Source organism: Barbus barbus (genome assembly GCF_936440315.1).
Source record: "Barbus barbus genome assembly, chromosome: 6".
NCBI lineage: Eukaryota > Metazoa > Chordata > Actinopteri > Cypriniformes > Cyprinidae > Barbus > Barbus barbus.
The window spans coordinates 8,134,622-8,148,035 of NC_136734.1; the positions used below are offsets into that span (position 1 = coordinate 8,134,622).

The 13,414-nt window shown below is 35.2% G+C and overlaps 3 protein-coding genes across 4 annotated transcripts; 2 read left to right on the top strand and 1 right to left on the bottom strand.

Moving 5' to 3' along the window:
- Nucleotides 1–1,052: 1,052 nt before the first annotated feature.
- LOC306871848 (MOB kinase activator 1A) lies at nucleotides 1,053–5,454 on the top strand. The gene is made up of 6 exons (XM_079420037.1): nucleotides 1,053–1,441; nucleotides 1,812–1,978; nucleotides 2,914–3,007; nucleotides 3,712–3,845; nucleotides 3,935–4,098; nucleotides 4,204–5,454. The coding sequence occupies exons 1-6, from the start codon at nucleotides 1,428–1,430 to the stop codon at nucleotides 4,279–4,281; spliced, it is 651 nt and encodes a 216-aa protein (XP_079276163.1). The 5' UTR covers nucleotides 1,053–1,427; the 3' UTR covers nucleotides 4,282–5,454.
- On the top strand, nucleotides 5,230–8,967 carry LOC306871850 (deoxycytidine kinase 2-like). Its single transcript, XM_079420039.1, has 6 exons — nucleotides 5,230–5,354; nucleotides 5,909–6,080; nucleotides 7,009–7,098; nucleotides 7,172–7,287; nucleotides 7,683–7,782; nucleotides 7,952–8,967. Exons 2-6 carry the CDS (start codon nucleotides 5,964–5,966, stop codon nucleotides 7,976–7,978), a joined length of 450 nt encoding a protein of 149 aa, XP_079276165.1. The 5' UTR covers nucleotides 5,230–5,354; nucleotides 5,909–5,963; the 3' UTR covers nucleotides 7,979–8,967.
- LOC306871847 (general transcription factor IIH subunit 3-like) lies at nucleotides 8,422–13,404 on the bottom strand (the record flags this gene model as incomplete). Of its 2 annotated transcripts, XM_079420035.1 has the most annotated exons (13): nucleotides 8,422–8,684; nucleotides 8,780–8,816; nucleotides 9,253–9,388; nucleotides 9,501–9,569; nucleotides 11,345–11,398; nucleotides 11,488–11,562; nucleotides 11,635–11,663; nucleotides 11,840–11,869; nucleotides 12,004–12,066; nucleotides 12,584–12,714; nucleotides 12,808–12,914; nucleotides 12,999–13,078; nucleotides 13,262–13,404. In XM_079420035.1, the coding sequence occupies 13 exons, from the start codon at nucleotides 13,269–13,271 to the stop codon at nucleotides 8,615–8,617; spliced, it is 891 nt and encodes a 296-aa protein (XP_079276161.1). In that variant the 3' UTR covers nucleotides 8,422–8,614. The 2 variants fall into 2 exon arrangements, with proteins under 2 accessions (XP_079276161.1, XP_079276162.1); XM_079420036.1 differs by lacking the exon at nucleotides 13,262–13,404 and having other exon boundaries at nucleotides 12,999–13,088.
- Between the last annotated feature and the right edge of the window lie 10 nt (nucleotides 13,405–13,414).

Below are 13,414 nucleotides of genomic sequence, written 5' to 3' on the forward strand. Positions count from 1 at the left end.
TTGGATGGTATCCAGTGCTGGCAAAAAAAAAACAACATATAATTAATATTGACCGAATGTGCAATTTTTTTTATAACACTCATCTCACCGACTCACACATATGTGTATACACACACACTTACACACACACACACAACACTCACATACATATGATATTTTTAATGATATACACTGATCACAGTACCCTTGCACAGTAACATGGTTGAGCAACCACATCATTTCACTATGAATTGCTGGATAACTCTGTGTTTGTGACAAATTATCTTTGTATTATTCTATATTAATGGAAAGATCACATACTGTAATTATTCTCAATCCTTGTTTGTCATGTTTTACAGCATTCTACGCATTTTTGGTCCTAGCCTGATGCAGAGCAGTTCTGCTGGGTTGAGGGGTTCCTGCTGCAGTTTCAACAGTAAAGAAAGGTCTGGAGGAATGGTGGGAGCATTTCTCTAGTCTAGATACTGTAGTGATTGATTTTTGTGGTTTAAAATGATGAGGTAAATACTATTTAGTATGACAAATATTTAGTGGACCAACACACATGTATTCTGCATTTTTAACAGGAGTGCCAAGAGGACATAAAGTGGAAGTTTGTAAGAGACATTGGCCCAGTGTTGTGCTGGATACAGAGTCGCCGTCGTGAGTTATTCTGTGGGGAGGTGAAAGGGCCTGCCTTACTCCAGATGGACAGTAAAAATCAACAAAATGCCATCAAAGACTACCTGGGGTCGAATCGGATGAAGCAAGAGATGTCTTTTTATTCATCTCTCAGGACCTGAAGTGGGACAATCACATTGACTCCATTGCTAAAAAGGCCCAGCAGAGGTTGAGCTTCCTTCACCAGCTGAGGAAGTTCAATCTGCCACAGGAGCTGCTGAACCAGTTCTACTCTGCCATCATTGAATCCATCCTCTGCACTTCAATAACTGTCTAGGTCAGTATATATATCTATGCAATCAGAAGAGGTGACGTATATGATAGGGGCGTGGTTTCTGACGGCACACTTGGATGTGGGCGGGGTTCGATGTGAGGCTAGTTACCGCCCCTTTACCGAAACGCGCATGCTCGGTGTAACTACAAGGTTTTAGCTGCCAGTGGGCTTTTTTTTTTATGTATAGTTTCACTAATAATTGTTTAGTAGGCTAAGTGTGGTCATAAGTACCGAACAATTGTAACAATATTGAGGTAACAATAAATGAGGAAGTTTGCAGATAACCACGCGCTTTATTTCTGTGGCACTCGCAGGGAACCAATCGAAGACATTTCCTGATTTTACGCCTATTTATAATCTCTCTCGTCTGAGACACGCCGGACTTCGGGGAGTACTTATAAATGGTGTTTAGTGGCCTTTGAGAACTAACTTTACAGCAGTAGCAGTTCGCATTGCCTTCTAAAAGTTGTTTTGAAGAGGAAAAAAACCGGAGATGAGTTTCTTATTGTAAGTATTTTAGCCGCTGCTGCAACAGTAACGTTACGTTAAGATTTTCTTTCTTGCCTTAATCGTGTATTACTGATATATTACCAAGCAACTGTATATTCCAGAAGAATTGGAAGCACATTCATCAAAATAAATAAAGCGAATAACATCTGCTCGCGCTGATAACGTTGAACTTTCAACATTTCCGGTTGACGTCTGTTCCTGTGTTTAGCATGAAAACTTCGACTCGGCTTGTTTTGAATTTGACGTCTTTCTTCTTTTAAAAACTTCCACCCGTGCTATGTGGAGATATTGTTTGTAGTCAGTTTAATCTCTGCGTTTTTCTACTAGACTTGATTGGTTTGACACAATATGTGACTTTGTGTTTTAGTGGAAGCCGTTCTTCAAAGACTTTCAAGCCCAAGAAGAATATCCCAGAAGGCTCTCATCAGTATGAGCTGCTGAAACACGCAGAGGCCACCTTAGGAAGCGGAAACCTTCGAGCTGCTGTGATGTTACCAGAGGGAGAGGACCTGAACGAATGGATTGCTGTCAATAGTGAGTTAAACAATTGAATTAAACATTTCAAGTTTCCATTAACTTGCATGTGGAAGCCTAAAATACATATACTCATATCTCTAAGTGTACATGCTTACTCATGCTTCAAGTAGTAAAAATAAAAACATTATACAAGAACAATAACAAAATAAGTATAAAATGCAGGTTGAAATAAAACAATACAGGCTTTTTTTAAAAATAATATGTACTTTATCTTAAGAAGAAAGAGACTTCCATCTTAAGATACATTAAAAATTGCATTCATTTTTTAAATGCATAAAGTTGGATTTATACCACTTAAATTTATGTGTATGATATTTACCCATAATAACGATTATGTTGACCATCTTTGACATTCTGGAGAGACCATCCACATAAACCAAAATATGAAATAAATCAAATGAGGTCTCAGCGTTTAACCAGATATAAAGAACCTACCAGAACTGCAGTGAGACTGAACCAAAAAGAAAAACTCTTGATAATTTCAGGCTCAGAATCCACAAGAAACTTTTTTTCCGTAAAATTTCAGCTGCTAGATAAACATTATTTGTTTATGAAACTGTATGTCCTTAATTTTTGTTAAAATTTATCATTTAAAGTGACAATGTTTGTTTAATAGTGGAAGTGAAAGTGAAGTGACGTGTGGTGACCCATACTTGGAATTTGTGCTCTGCGTTTAACCCGTCCAAGTGCGCACACACACGGCAGTGAACGCACATCTGGAGCAGTGTATCAATGACAACAATATATCGACATCAAAATCTTTTGATGCTACATTTAAATCAGAAAATAACCATACCAGACTTATCATCACCAATGAGCACGTCGCCAATCTTCAACTCAGATACCTTTAAACTGTCAACAGTGAGTTTGTGTGTGCAAGTATATTTGAGAAAACAAATGACTGTCAATTAATTCATATGCCTTTATTTCAGCTGTGGACTTTTTCAACCAGATCAACATGCTCTATGGCACAATCACTGAATTTTGCACAGAAACCAGCTGCTCTGTTATGTCTGCGGGGCCAAGGTAAAATAAAATCGCTTCTTTTCAATGCTTTAGAATTTTCACTTAAACTTTGTGCTGTGCTGAAAATACTTCTCCTGTTTTGGCGTTTCCAGTTAAAGATGACCAGCTTTTAAAACATTTCTTGTAAATATCTCATTATGCTAAAATATCACAGAATATTGGATTCAGTCTCAACTTGTTTTTCTTTCAAATAGTACGGGTTTTGTATCTCTTTTTGGAACTGATTGATCGTCTTGTTGATATGAGTTTATGCAAGTTTTTGAGTGAACATTGCCAAAATAATCCACAAATAATGCTTTATCATTAAAAAACTGAGGTGCACAAGCTCGGATCAATGAGGCAGTCAATCAATCAGTTCCAAAAAGAAATACAAAACCTGTGCTAATTGAAAGAAAACAAGTTGATAAAAAGATTGAATCCAATATGTGGCGATAATATAGCATAACAAGAAATTACTTAGAATTTTTGTCCAGGAACACCAAAAGTGTTACAAGGCAGGAAAAAAAATGATCCAATTTTAAGGGAAGTTGTTATAATGTCAAAGCCAGCAAGTTTTAGTCCAGTGTGATAATATTCACTAGCATTTTCAGGAAAAAGAATATCCTCTACAGATCAGAACGACCAGAATCCAACATGAGGTTTAAACAAAATATGAAATTTTGAAATTGAATAGGCTGAAAAATATGCTGCCTTTTTCCATAAAGGTATGAATATCACTGGGCAGACGGCACCAACATCAAAAAACCCGTCAAGTGTTCTGCTCCCAAGTACATTGACTACTTGATGACCTGGGTTCAGGATCAGCTGGATGATGAAACTCTCTTCCCGTCTAAGATCGGTTTGTTTGATTCGTTTGTTATTAATCGTTATACAGTGTAAGCTTGTCATACAGGCTCTCTCATTTCTTGAACTTTTTACTCCCTCCAGGTGTTCCTTTCCCAAAGAACTTCATGTCAGTGGCAAAGACTATACTGAAGCGTCTGTTCAGGGTTTATGCTCATATTTACCATCAGCATTTTGACTCGGTCATGCAGCTTCAGGAGGAAGCTCATCTTAACACCTCCTTCAAGCATTTTATCTTCTTTGTACAGGTCAGTGCATTAACACACACGCGCCAGGTCATGAGTGACAATGTCTGAATTGTTTGGTCAATACTCTTCTTGAACTGATTACAATTTTTATGTTTTTTTTTTTAGGAGTTCAATCTCATTGATCGCAGAGAGCTGGCACCCCTGCAGGACCTTATTGAGAAACTAGGCAGCAAGGATAGATAGACACTGATATGAATACCATATTGGTCAGCCTTAATGCATTTTCCAGAAAGCCTTTATTTGTCCTGTCCTCTTTTTGGAGTCTGAATTTGCTTTGTGCACACTGATTGTCTTCGTCGTATCTCAGCTGTGCTTCCTGAAGCTCATAGAAGTCGTCGTCCTGAAAAACTCTTGATTTATGTGTGGATTTTCTCTTTGTTTGTTCTGTTGTCAGTATTACACTGTAGCTCTTTTTTTTTTTTCTTTTTTTTTTTATGTATGTGTGATGGGGATATAAAAACAAACATCAGAGTTTAGTTTTGATGGAAGTAAAAATAAAACCAGCATTTTTTTTAGTCAGTACTTTTATAATGTGTGAAGAAAAAAAAAGTTGTATTGGAGGAAGGGATCAATATTACATTTTTTATTATTGTTTTGTACAAGTTTGAAGACAAATATTATTTTTGATGTTTTCATTTCTATGTGATTGCATACTCAACAGTGAAGATTATTACAAGACTTGTTTTGGTTGGAAGCGAATCTCAAGATTTTATATTTGGACTTAAGCAGTACTTCATGTTGATTTTATTTTTGCTTTTTTATTTTATTTCTACTCATAATAATGACTTTCTACTATGCTCATAATCAGATTTTCGAAAGCATTTCGTCTTGTTAATGTTTAGGTTATAGTCAATGAATGTTAGTAAAAGTTCCCAAATGACATTTTTAAACAAAAGGTTTTATTTTTTGTTTTCATGAATTAGATGCACTATAAGAATTATTGCAGTAAAATATTTTTTGTTTTGTTTTTTATTTCATGTTATTTTTTTAACGATGTTGTGAGGTTGATATTTTTCAAAATGGAAAAAGCGAAAATTTTGAAACTAAAACTTTCCTCACCCGGAAGCACGTTTCTGCTGAGATGCTTGGTGCAAATAAATGGTCAAAAAGGTCTTATACATGTATGAATGATGTAAATATGATTTTTGTGTGATGTCAGGGATGAGTATGAGAACGAGCTGTTTTTTTTACCGCTTTGCCAGCAGCCACACGAGTAGAAGCAATGAAATAAAGAGTCTCGATCGAAGGAAACATTGGTATGTTTTGCTTATTATAGTTTTCTTTTACACATGATTCATGTTTACATTGGTTATATGAGTGTAATGAAATGTGAAAAAAATAAAGTCATGATTCTCGAATAATGTGGCATATGCTCATTAACAGACCGGTTCTCAGGTGTGGTGTTAGTTCAAAGTTTAGTTGGTAAGTTAAGTACACTAGACAAGTCAACACTGAGACAGTGAAGTCAAGTGATATTTCACCCTCGTACATGTAGATCATATAGTGGACAGCTCCAAAAAGTACATAAAATAGTTAAATAGAGCCTGTATGATGTCACATAACAGTCAATTTGATTGTTTTTATACATAAAAATATCAAATGAGAACTTTTTGTAGTTAATTGTAACCAACTGGTTTATTTTTCTGCTATTAATCACAGGTGTATTTCATGATTTCAGTTATGTACAAAAAGCATCCATATAGTTATTGTCTCAATATGCAGTGAAATAAGTCCAAATACCTTTTGGAAGCTTGATTCACACAGTATGTTATGTACACTAATGTGTTTTTTTTTTCCTTTTTTTGTGTAGCAGATAGTGGATGGTGCACAGAAATCATCCAGCAACCTGTTAGAGATGATGTATCATGATCCAAAGCGCTGGTCCTACACTTTCCAGACATTCTCCTGCACATCTGCAGTCCACAGGTGCACGAGCGCTCTGTCTACAGCGACAGGTGATGGATCAAAGTTTTATTGAGAGTGTATAATTCACAGTTGTATATATTGATCAGTAACTTTTTTATCGATAATTTGCAAAAACAACTTCAGTACTTTTTTACTTTAAATCAGATGAAACTTTGTTCCTGTTTTTACGTTGTAAAAATAGGTTTACCCTTATGAAAAGTACACTTTAGCATACTTTAGCAATTAGTTGAGTTTTTTGACCCATTTAAAGTACTACTGACAAGCAGTTGTTGTAAACTAAAATATATTTTGATGTTATTTCTAATGAAAATTGTTGTTTAAATATATTTGTTATTACACATTTGTAATGATTCAATTACAATTCAGTACTAAATTTGTCATTATTTACTCTCCTTCCACTTTTTCCAAACCTGTACTAGTTTCTTTCTTCTGTTTAACAAAAAAAGAATATATATTGAATGAAATTGGTAACCAACCAGTTGACGGCAGCCATTGACTTGCGTAGTATTTTTTATAATTATAATTGTTATCAAGTACTTTACCCTCCCAGATTCACAGACAAGACTTAAGCCTAGTTCCAGACTAAAATGCAAGTCTGAACTGTTTCAACTTAACGACTGATCTTAAGAGAGCCTTTGTTTTGTCGCAAGATGCACACCAGTAATGTTTTTTTCTAAGGCACATTTATAAAAACAATTACTTAAATGTCCTAATTGAACTATGGCCTAAGTCCTGTCTGTGAAACCAGGCCTACATGTTAGTGAACATTATGTTAAGAAACAGTCATGAAAGTGTCTCTCTTTAAAGTACACTTATGTAGCCTTTTATTTCAGTAATTATATATTATCTGTAAGTACAGTGTTTTAAATATACACTTTTAAGATTTGAAGTAAACCGCAAATACAAAACAATTCTGTTCTGATTCAATATGTTCATTTTCATGGTTATATTTCCATTCTGAGTTTATATATCCTTCTCTCTCAGGTACAAACAGGTTGGCATTCCTTTCTTGTTGAGCAGTTTGGTCATCGAATTCAACTGGAGGGCATCATATATCTCCGAGCTTCTCCACAGGTGTGCATTGCTTTCATTAATCGACTTGAATAATTAAATATAAGTTGACGCATTTTAATGTTATGCACTCCAGACCTGCATGGAGAGGTTAGGAAGACGAGGTCGAATGGAGGAACAGGGAATTCAGCTTGACTACCATGAGACACTCCACACAAAACATGAAGACTGGCTCATCAACAAGAGTACAAAGTGAGTGCTCTTACTTGTTAGTGAAAAGCTCAAATCCATCAGGATGTCTTAAAAATCTTGCTTTTGGCCAATACACGTCCTCCAGTTAAAAAGTCCTTCCGCTGTTGCCCTCTCACATCAAAATCCACCCAAATGTTTGTTTAGAACTGTTTTGGACTGTGTCTGAGAAATATTATTTTCCTATGTATATTCAAACAGTTCCACTGCTGATACATGATTTAATAAACTACGAAAAATATTCCGTATTTGTTTATCTATTAATAAATCAGTACTGGATGAATAATGCAAAGTACACGTTTGTATATCATTTATGCTTATGATTTTTTGTTTACAAATCACCAGTGATGATGGCAGCAGCTTGTGCTTGATTTGTGCTCTTCTCTTCCCCATCATAGGGTTCATTTTGAGCACCTGGCAAAGGTGCCGGTGTTGGTTCTGGATGCTGAAGTAGAGTTTGAGAAGGACACTAAGGTTCAAGACGATCTCATAACAAAGGTATGCCTTCCTCAGAACATCTCTGACAGGTTTTTTCTGTGCATTACCTAAACTGCGTGTTTGCATTCGCATATACTAAATGAATTAATGTACAAGCATTCTTTCTATTTCTATATATGTTGACACCACATAAACAACATATTGAGTATATGTTTTCCCCCTGATCCAGGTGAAAGATTTTTTCACCGTATTATAAATGACATCATGGGACCGAAGCACAAGGATAATTTTGTATGGACCATTTCTTGATGACAGTGAACATCCACTAAGGATCTTGGAATGTTTGAACAAGTGGCAGATATAAATGTTCTTTGCAGCAGAAGACCGTCATCTCTAATGCAGGTTTCTGTACATTCACAGTGGAGATGAAGTTGGTCTGAGGTTGGCAGTAGGACACACAAATCCCACCATGACCAATAACTAGCTATATAAACAGGAAGTCATTTTGCTAGTCACTGCAGTGAAGAGTATGTGAAGATTTTTTGCACTGCGATGTATATATACTATGAATATTGTGTTATGATATTTAGTTTAAGACCTAATTTGATAAACAATTACTGTTTTTAATCATTTCAATAAATCTAAATACCTCATTTGTAGTGCAATCCACTCGATTGAAATAAGATAAGACATGAATATGCCTCATCGCCTTAAAAGTTAAACACACTGTAGTTCACTGGTCTTTTATTTAAAGTGATAAACATTGTTCAAATAAACATATATAACATTATTTATTTAAACAATTCCAAATTACACAGTAAAAAAAAAAGTATGGTATTCAACAAAATACTAAATGGGACATTCTAAGTGCAACACACATTTATTGATGAGGTCAGTTTGCAGTTTTAACTTTTTTCTTCTTTGTTTTAGCCATCTGAGGCAGTGGCATTTTGAAGGCAGTCCTATAAACAGAAGAACACTGTGTTAAAGGTTGAGTGAAAAATGTCAGAAACCATGTCATCAGACACATTTCAAAACAAATGTTAAAAAGACTCACTCGCATGTTGTGCAAATTGGACTGAAGTTACAGAATACTGGTGAATGAAGAAAAGATGCAACAGTTAAACCACACATTATAACGATCTCTCTGCTACGTAGGCTCTTTGGATACATTTTAAGGTCACTAAAAAAGCAAAGATCAGACTGTACATTTTAAAACGTTCAAGCTAATAAAAACTATTTCTTAAGGCATGTTTCTTATGTCTGTGACCATATTATCAGTTGAGACTGTTGTAAACATGAGCAGTGCATAATATGAATGTGATTATGCACTATCATATAAATGCAGCCTTGGCCAGCAGAGGGACCTTCTTTAAAAACATTTTTAAAAATGTCACCGACCCCCAAAATTTTGTGGCACACATCTGTGGTGATGCTCACATGCAGTAGACACAAGAGTCTGAAACAAGCCTAAAAATTTAAACGCGTGTCTCCAAGCTGATAATCAATGAAGAGTAGATGGAAACATACTTGACAGGCACACTGAACAGACGTAGCCAATTTCAATCAGATTGCGGTGGCAGAAGCAAGCGGCCCTGTAGTCTACGTGTACCGGAGGAGGCAGTAACAGCTGGGATCTCTGGTCTGCGTCTGGTAAAAATACCCACTGACACACAACCAGCAGTTACAGTCTCAGCAAGAGAACATTTGGAATATAAAACAAAGTAACCTGTTAGGATACAGTTTGGATTGGGATAGTCACAAGTTCAAAATCTCACCAACAAATACTGTGTGAGAGCGATCTTCTGGGGAATTCTGAGATACAAGCCTCCAGTTATGTCACAAGCCTGTTGAAAGACAAAAAAAGAGTGAATTGTATCACACTTAATCAAATCAATTACATAATGAAAATTCAAATGTGCATCATGAATGCTGCAAATAGCCATATTTAATTTTTGACAGGAATGAAAAAAAGTCTGAAGAATAGAAGTACAGTGTGTTCATATTGTTTAACAACATACTGACTGTTCAGCTGACAAAATGTCTTTCTTAAAGTTTTAAAAGTTGCGAGTTGGTTTTAAAATGACATGATCCAGGATCTTTATACATTGTATGCCATTGTAGACTAAGTCTTTCTCTCACAGGCTCATTTTCATCCATGTTACAATCAATATGGCATCTAACCCAAGGTCTTTCGTCAGATACAATCTGATTGGCCATCAGGAAACCACTAATTGTTACCAGGATATCACAACAAGCATTTACGAGAAATAACCAATTAACGCACTAGCAAACAGGTCAACAAATGTTTAAAAAATTGACATGAATTTAGTTTAAAATGGAAACAAGTGCCACTATATACAATGATACTTGTTTCTATTTTAAGGTAAAACACTGCAGGCAAACCATTTGATTTGAAATTCTGGACTATTTTGCTTCCACAACATGCAAAATACACATTTAAAGGGATAGTTCACCCAAAAGTGAAAATTACCCTATGATTTACTCACCTTCAAGCCATCCTAGGTGTATATGTCTTTCAGACAAATACAATTTGAGTTATATTGGAAAACAATATCCTAGCTCTTCCAAGCTTTATAATGGTAGTGAATTGGAGTTGATATTCAATAGTCCAGTAGAAGTCCAATAAAGTGCATCCATCCATCATAAAAAGTGCATCACACAGCTCCGGGGGGTTAATAAAGTCCTCATGAAGTGAATCGATGTGTTTGTATAAGAATAATGTTCTTATTGGACTACTGAATATCAAAACCCATTCACTGCCATTACAAGGCTTGGAAGAGCAGGACATTCTTTAATATACCTCAGATTTGATTCATCTGAAAGAAGAAAATCATATTGACTTAGGATGGCTTGAGGTTGATTAAATCATGGGGTAATTAACATTTTTGGGTGAACTATCCCTTTTAAGTGTTTATTTTATTACACTATTTTCATTTTAATTACAACACATATCTTTAAAATCTTTGGGGTTTTTTCCTCATTTTCAGAAGCACTGACCTCAAACTTTACAATTTTATTCTTATCTATATTCCGCAGGATTTTATCAAGGTGTTTTTTCATATCTTTTGCACCATTTAATTAAACATTTTATTTCTAAAAATATGGCATTTTGTTTCTGACTGTTGACAGTATTTTTTTTTATTTAAGGAGTGATAAATAAAGAGAAATCCAAAATCCCCTCTGGAAAAACCTTTAGTATGTTGCTTTATCCAATGTTCAGGCTTCTGTTCTGGAAACGTATGCAAACTAGTGCATATTTACTTTAATAAGGCCTAATTTGCATTTCAGAAAACTCTTAATCAACTGGTGAAATTATGGTGATATTTATTAGTTAACATTTTCACCCAATTCAGCTGCAGTGTCTTGCCTTCAACAAAATTGCTTCTGAAATAGTCAGTGCTTAAACCTTGTAGAAAGATACATAATCTATTTGTTTTGTGTGTGTGTGTGTTGTCTGAACAATCATTTGCACCATAAAGTTATCACTTTGCTATACATTGATGTATTATTTTTTGTGGTATCATCATCTTCAGCTTTACAACTTTCAACAATCTTCATAAAATATATTATATTTATCCACTGTGATCAAACAAAATACCTGCTGCAGTAGTCCTGAGTCAGCGTCCAACACACAAGCATCAATCAGGATATTCTTTGAGAACAGGGAGAATCGAAGTTAAATAATGGAGGCATTATCCAATATCTAAGAATACAACCTTAGAGTTTGTTTTTTATTCCCACCTTCTTCTGTGCTGCAAAGATCACATTCATGAAGTTCATGTACTGTAATGTAGAATCCTCAGCAGCTTTTATTACCTGAAAAACGGTACTGCAGTTATACACCTAAACATTGCATGTTTTTACTGTTAAACCCAAAAATGTTCTTACCAAAATTCTTGATTTCATGTCCTGTCCAGCTGTAAGTAAAAGCATGAGAGTTCAGCCTAAGAGTTAAAATACTGAGATCTATTTAAAACAAGCTAATGAAAACAGTTAGGAAAGGAGGAGCACCTTACTTTACATAACTGTCACTCTAAACTATGTGCTTAGATTCAATCGCATTGTGAAACAATCCAGCGGAAAATGTGTATACCTTGCACATCCTTTGAGACTCGATGAATATCTGACAGTCAGAAATTAAAGAAAACTGGAGTCTGTAGTTTAAATATATCTAATTCACAAAACACGTTTAGGTTTTAGAGAAAATCTGAGCTGCTGATCTGCATAAACCAAAAAAAAAAAAGAGGTTGAGGATACAGCACAGAGCTTTGGCGAGTGATACGGCCAACAGGCTGTCTGTTTGACTGCCATTGACCTCTGCTGTTAATAAAGAAAATAAAAACATAGTTATTCTCTTGTAATATCATCCATTAAAACAATGCAAAAAAACCTAAGAAACAGTCAAGAACGGTATTAGATATTAGGCTAGATGCATCAAACCAGCCAGCACAAGTAATACATGTGTGAAACCAAGACATTTAGTTTTGTTAAAGGAATAATTCTCCCAAAAATGAAAATTTGGAGATGGACTTTTTCACGCGAGAAAGTAAAATTATGGAATAGGGACTAATTTTCTAACCAAGCAATGACGTGAAGTTAAAAAACGCCTTGATGGATTTGTTTCTTGCAAACACATAGTTTTTCACTTCACATATGTGAACTGATGGACAGGAGTGATTGTTGTGATGTTTTTATCAGCTGTTTGGACTCTCATTCTGACGGCACCCATTCACTACAGAGGATCCAGTGTGATGCAGTGCTACATTTCTCCAAATCATTTTTAGCTGAACTATTCCTTTAACCTGAATAATAATAATTAATTCATTAAATAACTTACTTCTTTCCATGAGATTCCTGATCTCTTCCGCAAAGAGATCATTGGTAACTGACAGAAGTTCATATTTGCCATCGCCACTTGTAGATATTTCATCCCCTGATTTCCACTGCTTACTTGGATATAGAAAGTGGCTTAAAAAGACATTTTTTTATAGTTTTAGAATATGTTTGTTACATTTTTCTGAATATATATATATATATATATATGAACAGTTAACCGTTTACCTATTTTGATACAGGTTTGCAATGACGGCTAGTTTGTTGGTTCTTGACATCACTAAATGGGCATTTGCTAGGACCATCAAAGAGTCCAGGCATGTTGAAAGAGTGAACTTAAAAAATAAAAAAATTAAGGGCAATGAGGAAAAACATGATGGATTATGGATCAAAATGGCATTCTATAAAAATGAAAGTACCTGAGGTTCCCGCTGAGCTTGCAGGCCCCACCAAACAGGGTTGACATCTAACACAATGACCAGAATATTCATTCCGTCGTCTGCAAACATTAGCGAATTTCACATATATCACACATGACATAATGCTTTGCATGTCTGCTTAAAGAGCTTCACTCCATTCAAACACTTTCCCCATATATTAATAAGAAACAAATAACAAGTTAAATGCACAATTGTTTACTTGTTAATACATTTTTTAAACATGGTATATTTGATTTACAAACCAGAGGCCATTATTGCGATTCCTCTGTCTCTAAATCGCTATGTTAAGGTATTTCAGTTAATATTTTCTCCAATATGTTCAAAGTTGTGTTGCTCCGACACATAATGAGTTCTTCTTCTGTGGTTTCACTGAAGGATTTGCGCCACCTTCTGTG

Excerpts from the sequence above, each read along its gene's own strand:
- LOC306871850 (XM_079420039.1), top strand. The coding sequence starts at position 5,964 with ATGATCCAAAGCGCTGGTCCTACACTTTCCAGACATTCTCCTGCACAT. Across the intron at positions 6,081-7,008 it reads ATCAAAGTTTTATTGAGAGT|GTACAAACAGGTTGGCATTC; the intron begins GTATAATTCACA and ends CTTCTCTCTCAG. Across the intron at positions 7,099-7,171 it reads ATCTCCGAGCTTCTCCACAG|ACCTGCATGGAGAGGTTAGG; the intron begins GTGTGCATTGCT and ends TATGCACTCCAG.
- LOC306871848 (XM_079420037.1), top strand. Across the intron at positions 1,979-2,913 it reads CGAATGGATTGCTGTCAATA|CTGTGGACTTTTTCAACCAG; the intron begins GTGAGTTAAACA and ends CCTTTATTTCAG. Across the intron at positions 3,008-3,711 it reads GTTATGTCTGCGGGGCCAAG|GTATGAATATCACTGGGCAG; the intron begins GTAAAATAAAAT and ends TTTTCCATAAAG.